At 48.9% G+C, this 20,046-nt stretch overlaps 1 protein-coding gene across 2 annotated transcripts in view; it reads left to right on the forward strand.

The window, feature by feature from the left end:
* tnk2b (tyrosine kinase, non-receptor, 2b) overlaps nt 1–20,046 on the forward strand; it is a 52,581-nt gene that overhangs the window by 6,895 nt on the left and 25,640 nt on the right. The window contains exon 2 of one of the 2 annotated variants that reach the window (XM_030115027.1): nt 6,813–7,007. Coding sequence is in view for 1 of the 2 variants with exons in the window: in XM_030115026.1 (XP_029970886.1) it covers nt 19,227–19,307 (81 nt within the window). In the remaining variant the exon portion in view is untranslated. Of the gene's footprint in view, nt 1–6,812; nt 7,008–19,113; nt 19,308–20,046 lie in introns of those variants that run through there. The other variant, XM_030115026.1, reaches the window with a different exon arrangement.

Consider the following 20,046-nt stretch of genomic DNA (forward strand, 5'->3'; position numbering starts at 1 on the left):
CTAGTATTCCCTCTCTCTAGTATTCCCTCTCTCTCCTTCTCTAGTATTCCTTCTCTCCTCCTCTAGTATTCCCTCTCTGTCCTCCTCTAATATTCCCTCTCTCCTCCTCTAGTATTCCCTCTCTCCTCCTCGAGTATTCCCTCTCTCCAGTATTCCCTTTCTCTCCTCCTCTAGTATTCCCTCTCTCCTCCTCTAGTATTCCCTCTCTCTAGTATTCCCTCTCTCTCCTTCTCTAGTATTCCTTCTCTCCTCCTCTAGTATTCCCTCTCTGTCCTCCTCTAATATTCCCTCTCTCCTCCTCTAGTATTCCCTCTCTCCTCCTCGAGTATTCCCTCTCTCTAGTATTCCCTCTCTCTCCTCCTCGAGTATTCCCTCTCTCCTCCTCGAGTATTCCCTCTTTCCTCCTCTAGTATTCCCTTTCTCTCCTCCTCTAGTATTCCCTCTCTCCTCCTCTAGTATTCCCTCTCTCTAGTATTCCCTCTCTCTCCTTCTCTAGTATTCCGTCTCTCCTCCTCTAGTATTCCCTCTCTGTCCTCCTCTAATATTCCCTCTCTCCTCCTCTAGTATTCCCTCTCTCCTCCTCGAGTATTCCCTCTCTCTAGTATTCCCTCTCTCTCCTCCTCTAGTATTCCCTCTCTCCTCCTCTAGTATTCCCTCTCTCTAGTATTCCCTCTCTCCTCCTCGAGTATTCCCTTTTTCCTCCTCTCGTATTCCCTTTCTCTCCTCCTCTAGTATTCCCTCTCTCTCTTCCTCTAGTATTCCCTCTCTCCTCCTCCAGTATTCCCTCTCTCTAGTATTCCCTCTCTCTCCTCCTCTAGTATTCCCTCTCTCCTCCTCGAGTATTCCCTCTCTCTAGTATTCCCTCTCTCCTCCTCTAGTATTCCCTTTCTCTCCTCCTCGAGTATTCCCTCTCTCTAGTATTCCCTCTCTCCTCCTCGAGTATTCCCTCTCTCTAGTATTCCCTCTCTCCTCCTCGAGTATTCCCTCTTTCCTCCTCCAGTATTCCCTTTCTCTCCTCCTCTAGTATTCCCTCTCTCCTCCTCTAGTATTCCCTCTCTCTAGTATTCCCTCTCTCTCCTTCTCTGGTATTCCTTCTCTCCTCCTCTAGTATTCCCTCTCTGTCCTCCTCTAATATTCCCTCTCTCCTCCTCTAGTATTCCCTCTCTCCTCCTCGAGTATTCCTCTCTCCAGTATTCCCTTTCTCTCCTCCTCTAGTATTCCCTCTCTCCTCCTCTAGTATTCCCTCTCTCTAGTATTCCCTCTCTCTCCTTCTCTAGTATTCCTTCTCTCCTCCTCTAGTATTCCCTCTCTGTCCTCCTCTAATATTCCCTCTCTCCTCCTCTAGTATTCCCTCTCTCCTCCTCGAGTATTCCCTCTCTCTAGTATTCCCTCTCTCTCCTCCTCTAGTATTCCCTCTCTCCTCCTCTAGTATTCCCTCTCTCTAGTATTCCCTCTCTCTCCTTCTCTAGTATTCCTTCTCTCCTCCTCTAGTATTCCCTCTCTGTCCTCCTCTAATATTCCCTCTCTCCTCCTCTAGTATTCCCTCTCTCCTCCTCGAGTATTCCCTCTCTCTAGTATTCCCTCTCTCTCCTCCTCGAGTATTCCCTCTCTCCTCCTCGAGTATTCCCTCTTTCCTCCTCTGGTATTCCCTTTCTCTCCTCCTCTAGTATTCCCTCTCTCCTCCTCTAGTATTCCCTCTCTCTAGTATTCCCTCTCTCTCCTTCTCTAGTATTCCGTCTCTCCTCCTCTAGTATTCCCTCTCTGTCCTCCTCTAATATTCCCTCTCTCCTCCTCTCGTATTCCCTCTCTCCTCCTCGAGTATTCCCTCTCTCTAGTATTCCCTCTCTCTCCTCCTCTAGTATTCCCTCTCTCCTCCTCTAGTATTCCCTCTCTCTAGTATTCCCTCTCTCCTCCTCGAGTATTCCTTTTTCCTCCTCTCGTATTCCCTTTCTCTCCTCCTCTAGTATTCCCTCTCTCTCTTCCTCTAGTATTCCCTCTCTCCTCCTCCAGTATTCCCTCTCTCCTCCTCCAGTATTCCCTCTCTCTCCTCCTCTAGTATTCCCTCTCTCTCCTCCTCTAGTATTCCCTCTCTCCTCCTCTAGTATTCCCTCTCTCTCCTCCTCTAGTATTCCCTCTCTCCTCCTCCAGTATTCCCCTCTCTCCTCCTCTAGTATTCCCTCTCTCTAGTATTCCCTCTCTCCTCCTCGAGTATTCCCTCTTTCCTCCTCTAGTATTCCCTCTCTCTCCTCCTCTAGTATTCCCTCTCTCTCCTCCTCTAGTATTCCCTCTCTCCTCCTCTATTATTCCCTCTCTCTCCTCCTCTAGTATTCCCTCTCTCCTCCTCTAGTATTCCCTCTCTCTCCTCCTCTAGTATTCCTTCTCTCCTCCTCTAGTATTCCCTCTCTCCTCCTCTATTATTCCCTCTCTCTCCTCCTCTAGTATTCCCTCTCTCCTCCTCTAGTATTCCCTCTCTCCTCCTCTAGTATTCCCTCTCTCTAGTATTCCCTCTCTCTCCTCCTCTAGTATTCCCTCTCTCCTCCTCGAGTATTCCCTCTTTCCTCCTATAGTATTCCCTTTCTCTCCTCCTCGAGTATTCCCTCTCTCTAGTATTCCCTCTCTCCTCCTCGAGTATTCCCTCTCTCTAGTATTCCCTCTCTCCTCCTCGAGTATTCCCTCTTTCCTCCTCCAGTATTCCCTTTCTCTCCTCCTCTAGTATTCCCTCTCTCCTCCTCTAGTATTCCCTCTCTCTAGTATTCCCTCTCTCTCCTTCTCTAGTATTCCTTCTCTCCTCCTCTAGTATTCCCTCTCTGTCCTCCTCTAATATTCCCTCTCTCCTCCTCTAGTATTCCCTCTCTCCTCCTCGAGTATTCCCTCTCTCCAGTATTCCCTTTCTCTCCTCCTCTAGTATTCCCTCTCTCCTCCTCTAGTATTCCCTCTCTCTAGTATTCCCTCTCTCTCCTTCTCTAGTATTCCTTCTCTCCTCCTCTAGTATTCCCTATCTGTCCTCCTCTAATATTCCCTCTCTCCTCCTCTAGTATTCCCTCTCTCCTCCTCGAGTATTCCCTCTCTCTAGTATTCCCTCTCTCTCCTCCTCTAGTATTCCCTCTCTCCTCCTCTAGTATTCCCTCTCTCTAGTATTCCCTCTCTCTCCTTCTCTAGTATTCCTTCTCTCCTCCTCTAGTATTCCCTCTCTGTCCTCCTCTAATATTCCCTCTCTCCTCCTCTAGTATTCCCTCTCTCCTCCTCGAGTATTCCCTCTCTCTAGTATTCCCTCTCTCTCCTCCTCTAGTATTCCCTCTCTCCTCCTCGAGTATTCCCTCTCTCTAGTATTCCCTCTCTCTCCTCCTCGAGTATTCCCTCTTTCCTCCTCTAGTATTCCCTTTCTCTCCTCCTCTAGTATTCCCTCTCTTCTCCTCTAGTATTCCCTCTCTCTAGTATTCCCTCTCTCTCCTTCTCTAGTATTCCCTCTCTCTCCTCCTCTAGTATTCCCTCTCTCCTCCTCTAGTATTCCCTCTCTCCTCCTCGAGTATTCCCTCTCTCTAGTATTCCCTCTCTCTCCTCCTCTAGTATTCCCTCTCTCCTCCTCTAGTATTCCCTCTCTCTAGTATTCCCTCTCTCCTCCTCGAGTATTCCCTTTTTCCTCCTCTCGTATTCCCTTACTCTCCTCCTCTAGTATTCCCTCTCTCTCCTCCTCTAGTATTCCCTCTCTCCTCCTCCAGTATTCCCTCTCTCCTCCTCCAGTATTCCCTCTCTCTCCTCCTCTAGTATTCCCTCTCTCTCCTCCTCTAGTATTCCCTCTCTCCTCCTCTAGTATTCCCCCTCTCTCCTCCTCCAGTATTCCCTCTCTCTCCTCCTCTAGTATTCCCTCTCTCTCCTCCTCTAGTATTCCCTCTCTCTCCTCCTCTAGTATTCCCCCTCTCTCCTCCTCCAGTATTCCCTCTCTCTCCTCCTCTAGTATTCCCTCTCTCCTCCTCTAGTATTCCCTCTCTCTAGTATTCCCTCTCTCTCCTCCTCTAGTATTCCCTCTCTCCTCCTCTTGTATTCCCTCTCTCCTCCTCGAGTATTCCCTCTCTCTAGTATTCCCTCTCTCTCCTCCTCGAGTATTCCCTCTTTCCTCCTCTAGTATTCCCTTTCTCTCCTCCTCTAGTATTCCCTCTCTTCTCCTCTAGTATTCCCTCTCTCTAGTATTCCCTCTCTCTCCTTCTCTAGTATTCCCTCTCTCCTCCTCGAGTATTCCCTCTTTCCTCCTCTAGTATTCCCTCTCTCTCCTCCTCTAGTATTCCCTCTCTCCTCCTCTATTATTCCCTCTCTCCTCCTCCTCTAGTATTCCCTCTCTCTCCTCCTCTAGTATTCCCTCTCTCCTCCTCCTCTAGTATTCCCTCTCTCCTCCTCTATTATTCCCTCTCTCTCCTCCTCTAGTATTCCCTCTCTCTCCTCCTCTAGTATTCCCTCTCTCTCCTCCTCTAGTATTCCCTCTCTCTCCTCCTCTAGTATTCCCTCTCTCTCCTCCTCTAATATTCCCTCTCCTCCTCTCAGTTCTTCTCTCTGCCTCGGTGCCGTTGGGCCTGGCCTGTCCCGCCGGCGAGTTCTCTCTCTTTCCTCTCCTCTCCTCTTCACTGTTTCTAGTGAATCTGAGTTATCAGAGTTATTAGGATTGATATGAATGATGCTTTGTTTTCAGGTTAGTTCTCTTTTTAGATTTGGTGTCGGGGAACTGAAGGTGATGCAACTCAAACAGGTTTTTTGGAGAGTTGTTCGGTGTGTGTGTGTGTGTGTGTGTGTTCTTGTATTTCTATCCTTGTCGGGGCCAAATGTCCCCACAAGGATAGCAAAACGTGGAACGACGTGCCTTGTGGGGACCTTTTTCCGGTCCTAAGTAGGAGAAACAGTGTTTTCTTGACCATGTTGTTGTTACTGAAAAAAGTAAAAGTGCAAAAACATTTCTTTAGGGTTAGGCTTTGTTGTGGTGTGGGTTAGGGTTAGGGTAAGGGTCAGGGTTAGGGGCTAGACATGAATGGGAGTCAATGGATGGTCCCTACAAGGATAGAAATACAAGACTGGGCGTGTGTGTGTGTGTGTGTGTGTGTGTGTGTGTGTGTGTGTGTGTGTCCTGTTTATTATTAACGGACCCACGGAATAATGGTTTAAGGTAAAGAAAATAAATTCAGGAAGTATTCAAGTATTCAGTATTTTCTGTCAGTTTTCCATCATCCATAAATATACCAAAACATTTTTTTTTTTACTATTGCAAAAATCCAAGAGTTCTTCATCTTTAAAAGTCACATATTCAGCCATATTTTCATGTTTCGTCCACGAGCACATCAACATGTCGGTGATGGTCTGAAGCTCCTCTGTCGAACTCTCTTCCTGATGTGGAGCCTCGTCCGGGACGTCCAGGCGCCGAGACGTTAAATGATGATGAAGCAGAGGAGTTTTCTAATCCAGGGCCGCTGGAGGGTTTCTAAAGGTCCGTCCGCCCGGCTGATCTGCGTCGTCTCACCTCAAATGCTCTGAATCCCCCAGCATCGGTCAAATTATGCTCCTGAATTCTCATGAGTAATAAAGCCGACATTTTACTTGAAGCTGCAGACGTTGATCTTCAGACAGGAGGAGTCAGAGTTGTGTTGTGTTGTGTTGTGTTGTGTTGTGTTGTGTTGTGTTGTGTTGAGTCTTTGTGGTTTATTTGTTGCCGTTCTCACGCCATGCATCAGCGGCGGCGTTGTGCTGGTGTGTCTTGCTGCTCCAGGGCGATGGCTGCAGCCCGCAAACAGCGCTCTGCTGTTGCGTAATGAAAATGTAGAAATCCACTGGGCCTGTGTGTGTGTGTGTGTGTGTGTGTGTGTGTGTGTGTGTGTGTGTGTGTGTGTGTGTGTGTGTGTGTGTGTTGTGTGTGTTGGCTGCTTTAACCTCTGCCTCTAATGTGCCAGCTGGATGCGTCGATAACTGATCGACGTCTCTGGTTGCTTCTGTCCTAAAAGCTCCCAGACAGTGGAGTGTGTGTGTGTGTGTGTGTGTGTGTGTGTGTGTGTGTGTGTGTGTGTGTGTGTGTGTGTGTTTACAGTTGACGCTGTGAGTGTGATCAGTGTGTGTTTCTGTCCCGCTGCAGTTCCATTGGTGCTGCTTTCTCCGGGACAAAGAGTCCCTCTGTGGAGTGTGTTCGGGGGAAAGAGAATCGCCTGGTGTGTCTCGCTGTGGGGGGACACTGGAGGCTCCGGTCCGCGTGTCCCCTCGGTGGTGGGAGGAGGACTGCGTCCTCGTGTCCTCGTGTGAATCGCGGTTCATTCATTCACGCCGCCCTCTCCTGCCGAGGGCCCCTCGGGCATTCCTGCCCCGGCCCCCAGACCTGCCGTGGAATAATGTCCCGTCGATTCTCGTCCTGCGCTGGACGCTGCTTCCGGTCGGCCGGCTGCAGGACACCGAGCGTCCAGCGCTTTCATTCATTTATTTTTTTATCTTTTCTATTAGGCTCTGATAAGTTCCAGAAATGCCTGAAAAGAATAAAAAAATGAATTTATTTCACATCAGTGTTTCTGTCACTGTGTGTGAAAGTTGCGTGATTATGGGTTTCTATTAGTATTACATTATACAGTTCAGCCAGCACTCTGTTGTGCCACGTGCACGTGGGTGCACGTCACTCAGTCGTCACCACGTGAAGTTTGGTTTTCAGTGAAGGGAAGCGAGTGCAGGGAGGTTAGACTGAAGCACAACACGGTAGATGAAGTCTGTGTACGATCTGTCTCCTGCTGCGGGTTCTCCCACTCAGACTGTTCTCCGTACAGCCTGACGCTGCAGTCCTGCTTCTTTCTGTTCAGGCGTTAGCAGCAGCCGGCACCGTGGATGGATGGAGATGAACTCCTGTGACCTGCTGACCTGGCAGCGCCGCGGACCTGTAGCTCGCCAGCGTCCCGCCTGGATGGACCGGGCCCGCCGTCTGCGGCCGGTCGACCTGCGGCCCTCCACCTGAGAGGAGCTGCTCCCGTTTCCCGGGCGACCGTCGGACTTCCCAGGTGAGAGATCCGGCCTCGGCTGCCAGACAGGAAGTGGAGCTGCGAGCCGTCGGGTGTGGCGGCGAACGGGAGCGAAGCCGGGCGGTGTTTGTTTTCTGTTCTGAGCGGTGCAGACGGGAGGTGACAGCAAACACTGGCGAGCATTTAGTTCGCTGCCGGGAGACACTGTTTACCTAAAGAGAGTGAGGATGACGGGATCTGGGCTCTCGCGCCTGGTTTTCGTGTTTTTGTGTTGTTTTTACGGACTCAGGTCTCATTGAGAGGGACGCAGTCGACCACTTCCTGTTTCAGCAGGCTGGTGTTGGTGTGGTAACGGGATCAGTCGGCTCTCCTGTTGGTTTATTTTCTATTTGTGGGTCACAGAGTCTGAGCGATGGTTCCCTCCTGAAGGGACTGATACTCGCAGCTGTAGAACCAACCCTCTGTTCCTCAGACTTCCAGGTGTTTCCTCGGTCGTTGCGCAGGTTGTTCTCGTTCCGTCTTAAAGTTTCCTCATGAACGGCAGAGCCGGTGAGTGGCGTTCCCTCAGCGTCTCACTGAAGGAGCAGGACTCGCGGAGGGACAGTGGACAGACGCAGGACGGTGTGAGGACGTCCAGAGAGAGACTGCAGTGGGTCTGGGAGGCAGAGGAAGCGCCCAGAATAGCCGTGGCGATCGGCCAGCCGTCTGTGGAGAGTGTCTCTGAATGCCTGGAGGGCCTTGGGGGCCCGACTGACAGGAGAGACCCTCTGGGAGTCGCAGTGTGTGTGTGTGTGTGTGTGTGTGTGTGTGTGTGTGTGTGTGTGTGTGTGTGTGTGTGTGTGTGTGAGAGAGAGAGAGTGTCGTGTTATTTTAGCCATGAACTTGTATCCGGCTGTCACACCATATCCCCCCCCCGGCCTCACTGTCTGTCTCAGCTCCTCCTCCTCATGATCCCTTTTATTCTCTCATCCTCCCAGCTGATACTCCGGTGTTGCATTACCCCCCCCCCCCCCCCCCCCCCCCCCACCCCCCCAGGTGCTTCCAGGTGTATTGTATCCAGCCTTGTGTTGTGTAACGGATCACCATGTGACACTGGAGCAGCTCACAGCCACCAAACAAACACCTCCAACACCTCCCATAGCTGCAGACGAACTGAATTCATCATGATTCACACAGATGTTATCAGCCTTCGTAAGGAGAATGTGAAACTCAGTATGTCTGGAGGTATTTCGGATATATCTGAGCTCAGTGTCTGTACTCCGTTATTAACTCCTTACCTCCTGGATCGGGGGGTTTAGAGGAGACGCAGCCTGTCTCTGCATCTCCTGCTCAACCAAACAACTCATTTCTCATCTACTGTTAAAAACTGAAAAAGTTTGGTTTAACTCCGACCACCTCTTTACATTCTGTGTGTGTGTGTTTCCAGACCCTGTGCTCGACGGGATCTTTATGAAGTTAATACACAAAGAATGTGAGAATTCACCTGACAGGAACCGTTTAATTTCACAATAATCACAATGAGAATGATCACAATTATTGCTTTAGTGTGCCATAACAGTCCCATCTCACACACACACACACACACACACACACACACAGTCAGGGCCACTGGGTGAGTGTGTGTTGTTGTCTCCGTCTATCTTATCTGCTACACACTCCGAGCAGAGGGGACCGGAAGAGCGGCTTAAACATTGACCTGAGACACACACACACACACACACACACACACACACACACGTCCTGTGCTCTTACTTGAGAAACAATCTGAAAGAAAGCCGCATTCAGCCCATTCCGCAACAAAGATGTTTTTTTAAACATCTTGTTAGAAAATCTGGTTCAGACCTCCTCAGAGGTCAGAGGTCAGACATTAGAGTTTTTGAAATGTTGATTGAGAGTTTGAAAGTTGTGGCCAAGTGGAGTTTTTTTTTTAATGATTGTATTTAGATATTGATGAAGTACACATACAAGTGGAATTGAAGTGAACAGCAAAAAGTTAGCAGTGAAATGCTGCAGCGCCTTAAAATCTGGCGTTTCTCTGTCTAAGAGCTGAAAACCGCTTTTTCCTTTAAAATCATTAAACTGACGTTTCAATTTTCTTTTTCTCTTGGCAAAGTTAAAGGTTAAGCCTCACACTTTTGAATGTCATTATCAGTCCAGGGGACGGATGTGTGTATGTGTGTGTGTGTGTTTGCTAAAAATAGAGCAGATTACATCCCTGGAAACTGCAGACAGACGCTGCAGAGAATTATTAACATTTAAACGGACGTCACTTGGTGGGTTTGGTCCATCTCAGCGGCTGGGTCAGCTCTATCAGTTAGTGTTTAATAGGGGATAGAAGAGGGCAACGCTCACAGTAGTTACGGGATTTCATTTTGAGATGTGTTCCTACTGAGCCGTAACTGGAACTCTCGGTTGAACAGATCGTTTCTATCATGTCAGCTGTCGGTTAAGAAGCTTCCCTGCAGCCCAATCTAATCAAGAACATATCAATGGATGAAATCTGGTTCATCTGTCTAAATAAAAAAGTTTAAGAATTCAATAAACGCTTCCTTTCATTCTGTCTGCCACACGCTGCCCCCGTGTGGCCAGACTAGGGAACGACTGTGGCCTTGCAAATCCATCAAACTCAAGATGATTCAAAGTGAATTAAACCTCTTTCCTCCTCTCTGTTATTATCATTAAATCATTACAGTCCCCTCAAAGTTTGGGGGTCTTTTCAATTTGAAGTTGTTTAAGTCAAAACAAAATGAGAACTTAATGCTCGGAGGCAATGAGTTTGAGATGAGTTTGAGTTTGAAAGGGATGGTATTTTCCTTTTTTCCATCTGGAGGACAAAAAGCATCAGTAGATTGTACATGATGTCTAAGATTCAAGAGACTGCACTTCAGATGCATTTATTTTAAAAACATGCAAAGTGAAACCCAGAAGCTGATCAGTAAATTCTGGGAGAAATGCTTGGGGGTGTGTGTGAGGGTGGTGTGAAGGTTAAAGTGACATTCCTCACCTCAGCGGGCAGCGCCGCCTCGTTCTGGATTCAGTAAAAATCCTAACATGAAAGATTTTCAACAGGCGTTCATGTTGTTCTGCTCATGATCGCTCTGTGTGTGTGTGTGTGTGTGTGTGTGTGTGTGTGTGTGTGTGTGTGTGTGTGAGTCCTCTGCCTCAGGGCTGTCATGTGAGCTGAGAGGTGTGAATGAGTTAGTATGTGTGGTGTCACTTCAATGTCACCACACTCACACACACAGACACACACGCACACACACACTGTATGTGCGCACACAAAGCCGGCCTGGCCTGGTGTGTGACGGGCATCCAGATGGGAGCTTGATCTGCTGATGATTTGAATTCCTCATCACCTGCGACCTTGGCACAAAGGCACACGCAGATTAAGTGGACCCCCCCTCCCTGACCCCCCCCCCCCCCCCCCCCCCCATCCCCCGACCCCCCAGCCCGGTGTCGCAGGCTTTAGATCACCCTCTTAAATCCCACCTGTTTGGCCGGCAGGGACCAGAGAAAGCCAACACCGTGCACGCTCACGTGAACCTTCCACACTTCCTAGAAAGACAACATGAGAGCGGCGGATTATGTAGCGCAGAGGTGTGTGTGTGTGTGTGTCACTCACACACGGGCGTACTCTGTGTCCGTCTCCTCACCGCTCTCTGTCCTCGGGGGATTTGCCCAGCGAGCCTGTCCGGCTGAAGTGGAAAGCTTTCTGCGAATGAGGCGCTGAGAGGGGATTTGTCGAGGATCATACAGAGTAAAGCGAGTCATCCGGAGACTCGATTCTCTCATCAGCCTTGATTGATTGATCTCCAGCAAACGCGCTTTAAGAAGATCCGGCACACACTGAACAAGCGGATTTTACTCTTTCTCTTTGTTTTATTCTGATTCAGCCAGTTTCATTTTTCTTGTTACTTAAAAAAAAATTACAAATATAAGATGATTTGCTTTAACGTCAATCGGAATTCTTCTTTGTTGCTTTATAATAAATGTAGTGTTCCCTGAATCTACCACAAGCCAAGCTCACATGTTCAGCTGGGTTGAAATTCTTTATAAACTGAATAACTGTTCCAGCTAAAAACTCAGTCTTTTTCGGTATGTACAGAGCCCCTAAAGGAACATGCAAAAAATAAAATAAACAAAAAATTCAGGTACTCACCTCAAACTTTCTTGTGCGCACCTGAAATGTTTCACATGCACACCTGAAAGTTTTCTTCTCCACAAAATGACAGTACAGGATTTGATGCGCATGTATTTTGACTCTGGACTTCTTTGTAAAGAAATTGCTGCTTTGCTTGCAAGCCGTCATGGTCACGTAGTGTCCGAGAGAAACCTGAAGAGACTTTTGAAGTCCCCTGGCCTGTTTCAGCGTAAAGGATACACCGCTTTGGATCGTGTATTTGATTTCATACAGGAACACCGTCAAACATCTGGCCAGCTCTGCGGCTATGGATGGATGTACACGAAATGTAAAATGTAAAGAGGCAGGATGGCGTGTCAAGAAAGAAGAGGTGCGCTTAATTCTGACCATGACGGCTTGCAAGCAAAGTGGCAATTTCTTTATAATGAAGTCCCAAGTCAAAATACACGCGCACCAACTCCTCTACTGTCATTTTGTGGAGAAGAAAACTGTTGTGTTTTTTAATTTTTTTTTTTCATGTCCCTTTAGGGGCTCTGTAGGTATGACATACCTGTTTTCTAATTTTTAACCTAACTTTGTGAAAAGAAGAAAAAACACACAACATGCCTCCATGTGCTTCCTGATGGCAGCCCGGGCTGCAGTGTTTTCCTCTAATGAGCAGCAGCTTCACACTCACACGCGAGAATCTCATTAGTGTTTTCTGCCTCTGCCGAGGATTTAGGGAGGAAAAGAGGTTTAGTTGAGACTGATGCACTCTGCTCCACTGGCGACTTGTTAGCGCCGTGTCGACTGGGAAGGTATAAATGAGAAGAGAGGGAGAATCGCTGCTTTAACACTGAGTCCACAGCCAGACCGCAGCTCCATCAGGCTGTTCTGACTGTGTCAACACTTTCCCAGCAGCTCTGACCTCCGCCTTCGGTCAATCGCAAACATTTTTCTTTGTGTTGTGGAGTCGTGAGTCACGTAGCTGCATGTCTGCTTTTCACTCATGAAGTCAACAAGATTGGATCTGCGACCAGAAGCTGTGGGTGCTGCCACCATGACCTAGAGGGAGAAGAATTTCCTCTTACGTGGGTCTTTATGTGTTGGCTGTAGGAAGAATTCAGACAGAGTCTGGGAAGTAAAACGGGTCGCTTACACAGTTTAACTAAATACCTGGTACATGGGGCTGTTGGCCGTTTGCTTGTCAGCTGTTCGGTCACCAGAGAGAGAAAAGACCATTCTTCTAATGTGAGATCGCACCTTCAGATGGATCGGACCTCAGACTGTCCTCTCCACAGTCACATTTCAGAAATGGAATTTTGTTTTTGGGCAAAAGGGCCACCGGCAACCCATTAAAATATTGTGAATTTTATGACAAACACCACTGGGTTTTGGCATTTGAATGTCCTCAGCTAAACGCAGACAGTTCTGGGATCTTCATCAGACTGGAGGGAGAGGCTTTAGTGCAGGCTGCAGTGTTTCTGTGTGAAGTTTAAATCAGGGCTGTCAACGTTTACAATTTTTTCTACCCGCGTAACCGGGACTGCTAGCCCACGTTAACCGGTTACACGTGGCGTCAGAGATTAGTGATCTTTTTCTATCGCAGTTGTGCTATATGGCCACTAGAGGGCGCTGTCTCCATTGAGACACACTACCTCATAATCCCATGAAATCAGACATTCCAGTAGTTATCAAACAAAAGGGCCACCGTTCCAGCTGTTAAGTTGATGACATGTTCACTCAGTGTTTTGTCACATTCCTTTGATTTGTTGCATATAAAATCCCTCATGCTAGCTTTAGAGCCGCTAGCGGTAGCTAGCTAGCATTGGCACTAATTGGCTGTTTGCATGGCGGCTGGTCTCTGCTGATGTAAACCAGCTCTTCCTGACTCATCCTCCACCCAGCAGTGTTTCCAGTTTGTTAGAAAAGCTGCCACACAGTTTCTGTTGTTAGCTGAGTCAACCTGAACGCAACTCTGGTTGTGGCTGCGTATTTTTTCCAAACCACGTAATGTTGCGCCGCATGGATCTATTCTGTATGAGGATAACTGAGGGAACATTTAGTTAGCTAATGCTATAACTGACGTCACACACCCGGCCTCGCAATGCACGCCGGGCAGTCGCCGCCATGTTGGAGTGAAAACAAACATTCAGGCGCATTGATACAGACGGACATCCGGGCATTTGGCCAACATCCGGGTCCGTCGGCCCATAGCAACTAGTGCAAAGGGGAACGCCATCGTCTCCGCTCGCTTAGACAGAGTAAAGACGTACAATACGAGGGAAGTTTAAGATGGTTAAAAGTTGTTGTGTGGTCGGCTGCACCAACAACAAAAGGAAAAATCCTACTCTATCATTTTATATGATACTGAGTGAGTGTACGGAACCAGAAAGGCGCCGACTGTGGCTGAAAGCCATAAACTGAAAGTTGACAGCGAAATCAGAAAATGGCCTGACCCCTCTCTACAACAACTTATGGCATCCAAGATCTTATTACACATATGTGTGCTCAGCTCATTTTATTTCAGGTTTGTATTTATTATTGATGATATTTTTCAGTGTTTCTTGTCTCTTCCACCCTGTCCTCCACTTCCTCCTGCACTGTCTCCTGTAACCTGGGCTGTGTAGATAGGGTGACCAAGCGTCCTCTTTTTCCCGGACATGTCCACTTTTTACGTCCTGTCTGGGGCGTCCGGGCGGGTTTTATAAATTCAGGACAGTGTCCGGTGTTCACTGTTTTTCATAGCACGTGAACATAAATTGACCGGCGCTTTGCACACAATGCTATGATACTACTTTGTTGCACGAGGTAATTATACACACACAGACGGAGCGGAGCAGACGGGGCTGTTCAGACAATGCCGCTTCACACATGAATTGCTAAAAAAATTTCCCTCATACCGTCCTGGTTGGGACATATGGGATTCATCACTCGTCAGCAGGGAGTCTGAAGGGGCACACTTTTACACCCACAATGTCCAATTTTGCCCTATATCGGGCCAAACTATCCCCAAAACCTGACGCATCACTGAGGGGGCGGGGCTACAGCTTGGTCACATTTTGACATGGAGGGTGCAGACAGACGGTCACAAACCATCATACGCTGGTGTTATTGGCCTGTCATGGCTGCATTACTCATGTCGATACTGATTCTTTCAATATACATCACTGTGACTCATATCCATTGTCATTCCTTTGATTATTGAGCAGTTCAGGCATTGTTTGTAGCTGCGAAGCTAGCTAGCATCGTGATCCCGTGACATCACTGAGGGGGCGGGGCTAAACCTCGGTCACATCTTGACATGGTATGTGCAGATAGTCACATCTGCCCTGCAGCTGGATCAGCCTGTGACTGCCGTCAGTGTGTTGATCTGTTAGATCCAGTTTTTGGTGATGATGATGAAAGCTAGTAGCTGTCATCTGAAGAGAAACGGCCCAAAGCCTGAAGGAACATTCTGGTCGGTAAAATGATCACGCTCACGATTTTGGCTGCCGCGATTAAATTTAGATGGTCGTCTGCGATTTTAAAATTGAAAAAGTGGCTCTGTTGCATGTCAAATCAAGCACTTTCTCAACCCAATAGTCAGCCAACCATCAGGGGGCGACTGAGGTTAGGGCCTCATCATTACGCTGCCTAAACAGCAAGCGAGGGAACCCTGCAGCAGCGGCAGATTAAAAAAAAAAAAGTGCAATTAAAAGGTATTTTTACCTATTACCTGATTACAATATTGACAAAAATAATCAGGATTATCATTTTGGCCATAATCGTGCAGCCCTAGTCTGCACCCTTCATGTCAAGCTGTGACCGAGGTGTAGCCCCGCCCCCTCAGTGATGTGTCAGGACCCTGTTGCTACTTGTACGCCTTCATGCTTCTTTTGTGCACGCCGAAGAACTATCGATTAGATAACAGTAGATGTCCGTGTACTCCAGATCGGGGAGTTCTTGAGTCTCAGCCGTGCGTGGCTGGAACAGGCGGCTGGCGTCAAGTACGGGTCATTCTGCAGCCTGAAATCCGTAGTTTCTCCTGGTACCGGTCTTTGTGTGTTACATCAAGATTGTCCACTTGATCTGACAACACAACAACATCCCTACTCTCCTTATCAGCAGACATTTTCAATGTTAAAGAACATCGAACGCATACTGCTGTTTATGAATGAAACCACGTATCGCTGGTTGTTTTTACTTAAATATGGCGGCGGTCCTCCGGTTGACAACTCCCGGGTCACATGACTGCAAATACTCTATCATCTGAGGCTTTCATTCAAAATCATCACCCCAAAAACATTATATATAAGTGAAAGAAGAACGAAGAGGAGGAGGAAAATGATGTGAACAGGGTTACTGATTTTTCTGTACGGTTATGATTTATGAAACGTTGACTCCCAGTTTGAAGACTCTCCCTTTAGGTTTATGGATTACATCATGCGATAAGAGGGATGTGATGTGATTGTCACCTCATGGAAATTTGTTTTGGACGCCAAAGCTGTGGCACGTCGCCGCTCACAGAGAAAAAACACAAAATCACCAAAGAGCTGATTCACAGCACTACAGCATCACCCCAGTGGCTTATGGGCTTTTAGGATTCTGATATAAACTGTGGTGATTTCCTGAGCGCATCGGTCATTGATAAAGAAACAGAGACCGTTTTGTATGCGACTGATAATTGATGAGCTTTAATCGCTCTGTTTAGACATGTCAATGCCTGCTCGATCTTCTCACCCTTTATAGATTCAGTCATAATAATGTTTTTACAGTTTTGTTCAAATCGTCTTAATCTCAGCAACACCTTCCGTTTTCAGCTGGTGAAATGAATAGACGGTAATGTAGATGATAATGTTCCAGAGGAGTAGTTTTTTTCCACAGACTCCATAACCAGCCGTGCAGCACCGTCCGTTTACTGCCCTGATTATCTTTCCACTCTACGAGCCCCACATCAGCGGTCGACATCAGGGATTTCGTCCAGCTCCTGTAGAAACGCTTAGCGCAGCCCCCAGAGTCTGCGCTCGTAAAGAGACAGCAGAGCCCCGGGAGTCGCTGGCCTCTCTCTTTCAGGGCTCTAAATGGCCTCTTGAAGGCCGGCTCCACACGGCTTCTGATGTTTGGACTGGGAACACTTTGTCATGACTCCCACCGCCTGTCTGCGGCGCGCCTCGCTGCCCGGCGTCACGGGACGGAGAAGGCGTTTACACACTTTAACAGGCTCGGCTCGAACTTCCTGCTGACGCGGGGCGGCTGACAAATGACGCTTCCAGGGTCAAAGGTTAAAACCCCACAGTTTGGTTTTTGAAGGGTTTTCCAGGCTTGTAGAGCGGAGCCTGTGAAGTGTGGTTCACAGTGGAAAGACGGAGGTCATAGACTTCCTCACCGCCTTCCGATCAGCTTTTTAAAATTCGCTCAACGTTAGGAAAGCCAGACGCTCAGCCTGGGTTCAAACTGGCCTCCGGGCTGTGATGCAGTGTGTTCACCTCATCGGAGCGGGCAGCCGTGAACCCGCATCGCGCCACTTCTCAGCCACGCTTCATTGATCATGGCCTCAGTCGACCAGCTAGTCCAGCGGGAGATCCGCTCTCTCGCTCCCTCCACTGTAACTTTGGGACGCTCTCACATCCAGTGTGTTGCGGTCACTGGTGTTTGTGGTTGCAGTTTGGTTTGAAGGATGGCTGAATGAATGAAACCAGACATATAGAGCATAATAGTCTGTTTGGATGTGACTCGGAGTGTGAATAGCATCTATTTAGACTGAAGTCTGAGTCCCACGGTCCTCTGTGCCATGGTCGAGTCTCATCCTCAGGCGTCTCAGGATCATTGATTCAGGATTCAGCCAAAATGAGCAGAGTAATAATAAAGCAGCAAACCCCAGAGAGCAGAAAACAAAGCCCTGTCCATAAAAAGAGACACAAGAGCAGGGAGCAGCTCGTAAAAGCCCTCTGCTGTGTGTGAGTCCTGCTCATGACTCTGCAGATGGACTGCAGTTGTTGACACTGATATACAGACTGGAAACTAAAAAAGATAAGAAAAAAGTCACTTCCTCATTCATGTGCATACAGTTGTTTGGTTGGAATTGTGTGCATGCTTCATTTTTATGTATTTATTTTTCTAAAGTGCAACAGTGCGTGTCTTCCACGGCCATGACGGTTGGCTCTGTGGAGAAAGATAGAAGGACCGAGCAGGGAGAGCTGGAGAAACGAGAAAGAAAGGAAAAGAAAGAAAAAGCCTTGTGCTGTTCAGTGGGCTGCAAACATCTGGCCTGAGGACATCGACAGGACGGGAATGAGACGAGAGGCAGAGAGGCAAAGAGGCAAAGAGGCGGAGAGGCAGGAGGTGGAGAGGCAGAGGAGCAGGGATGGATGAGAGAAGGAAAGCAGAAGATGAGCAGCGCGGTGCAGTTTGTCCAGGTTTAACATGTGTTTACTGTCATCAGTGGCTGACGACTGTGTTGCTGTACAGAATACAGGGCCAGTAGGCAGTGTGACACACACACACACACACACACACACACACACACACACACACACACACACACACACACACACACACACACACACACACACACACACACACACACACATTGTTCTTTTGGTCTATTTTTTCCTGCATCCAGATGTCCTCTCAGCAGGCCTCCAGATGGCCTGGTTCCCCTCCCCGTAGTGGAGAGGTGCTCCTGACACACACACACACACATACACACACACACACACACACACACACACACACACACACACACACACACACACACACAGCAGCGTGGCCGTGTTTTTCTCTCTCAGAGGGGAGATTAACTCTCCTCATTAGGTCCCCCGCCTCTCGCTCTCATCCCTCCTCCCCCTCCCTCTCCCGCCGGCCTCCCTCGCCGCCATTGGCTGCCCGTGTCGGGAACGCCGCTGAGTGGATCGCTGCGTCTGCAGGACACGGGAGCGGCGAGGAGGCGGGATGGGGTTGATGTTGCCACGGCAATAGAGGAGGCGACCACTCAGCACATCATCGAGCTGGGACTGAAATGGGGAAAAAAAAAAAAGAAAGGAGAAGTGGAGGGGTGCAGAAAGCGGGTTAACCGGCGGGGCTGAAGGGAGGAGAGCAGCGGGGGAAACAACAACAACAACAGCAAGGGATTAGGCTTCGGCCGAGCAATTGGGAAGTCTATTTAGGACAAAGCAGTGTAAAAAAAAAAAAAAAAAAAAAGACAATCCTCCCAGATTTCAGCCGCCTTCATCAGAGCTGAGCTGCTCGTCTGATTGGACAGCTGCTGGAGAGCCGGGGACAATCCCTGGACCTCACCACAGAGGGATTCAGTGCAAAAAGATGATTAACAGCTGGTTCTTCATGTTTACGATGCTCTGATATTTCACTCCTGCGGATGAGCGAGAGGAGGTAAGAGAGAGCGAGAGCGAGCGAGCGAGCGAGCATGCGCCAGCACTGAGGCAAAGTGAACGAGAGCCAGAGAGAGAGAGAGAGAGAGAGACGGTGACAGCAGCAGAGTAAGAGAGAGATTGAGGGCAGGGGTTGATGGGGCCGTACAGACAGAGCCCACCAGATATTTTTCTTTTTCCGCCACACCTTGAAGGCATCAGCTCGGCGGTTCTTCCTTCCATCAGGCGGCTCTGAGGACGCTCAGGGATTTCTGTCAGTGTAGCTCGAGGAGGTCAGTAAATCAGCGGCGAGTGGTCAGTGTGACACTCCACACGCTTCTGCCCGACCAGAGCTGCTCACGGTGGAACGACGACAAACTGGATCCTCGTCTGCGGTTCGTCTGAATAAGATCGAAGACTGTGTTCACTGGGCGTCAGGGACTGTGTCTGCATTTCCACAGATCAACACCTGTGTGTTTACAGGACGGCCAGGGGATGCAGCCTCATTTTAAACGTGTTGATATGAGGAAGTTGTGGTCGCTCCATTTTCGAGGAATGCTGAGTCAGCCTGAATGATGGAGACGATGGAGGCGGCGCAGATCGGAGGAGCAGCCGAACTGTGAGACGTGATGAACCGGACGTGTGAAACGACGCCGCCCTGTTCTGTGAACGACGGCGAGCTCCACTGACCGACTGACTGAGTGACTGAGGGTTACTGACCGGAGCGGCGGCAGCGGCGGCTGTCTGAGGACTCGGAGGACACGCAGCCCCGGGAAGGTACCGGCCAGGATGGGGGAGACGGCAGAATACCAGAGGCTGCAGGAGACGTCGGAGTCGGACTATCAGCGCCTGCCCAGCGACGATGAAGAGGTAGACGTCTGCAGCTCTTTTCATGAAACGGCGTTCTATTGTTAGCACGGTCCGCTTTACGCTAACAGGCATGACAAAGAGGGATCTCAGCAGGTGTGATTCATCCTGTCACAGGGAAATGAAAGGCCGTGGATGGCTTGGTCTGACTGGAAATGCTGTCACTGCACAGATCTAATGCAGACACAAATAATCCGTATTTGCTTTTATTTCTTGATATATGTCAGTTTTTTAAATCACATTTCGATGCGTTTCTTGAGTTCAGTTTGCATAATGATGGAGGAGTAAAGCTTCAGGAGCACATGATGAAGTGGCAGCCGAGGGAATCCTGTTTTCAGTTTGATCCTCTATAAAGTCTGTTGAGATGTTTGTTAGAGCGGAGTTATCGAGCCACAGCTGTAGGAAGAGAATGCTTTTGTGTTATTTCCACTAAATTAGACTGTGATTGTCAGCAGTGAAACCGGTAGTCGGATGACCGCCGAGCAGAGACGCCGGCTGGATTGTCTGAACTCTCCCCATGTGCTCGTTCGCCTGTCACGCCGCTCCAGCTCTTTTACACCGGCGAGTCAGCGGCGCCCTCGTCAGCCATTCTCACCCACGATAAGGGCCGGCTGTGCAGCGTGAGCTCATTGATGAGGCGCTGCTGAAGGAGCGCCGTGACATTTTATACCGTCCCACTGCTTCCGCAAAGCTCCACGCCTTTTCACAAAGGGCCGCGGCGTTTCTGTCAACACGGTCTGCA

Source organism: Salarias fasciatus, chromosome 18 (assembly GCF_902148845.1).
Source record: "Salarias fasciatus chromosome 18, fSalaFa1.1, whole genome shotgun sequence".
Classification (NCBI taxonomy): Eukaryota; Metazoa; Chordata; class Actinopteri; order Blenniiformes; family Blenniidae; genus Salarias; species Salarias fasciatus.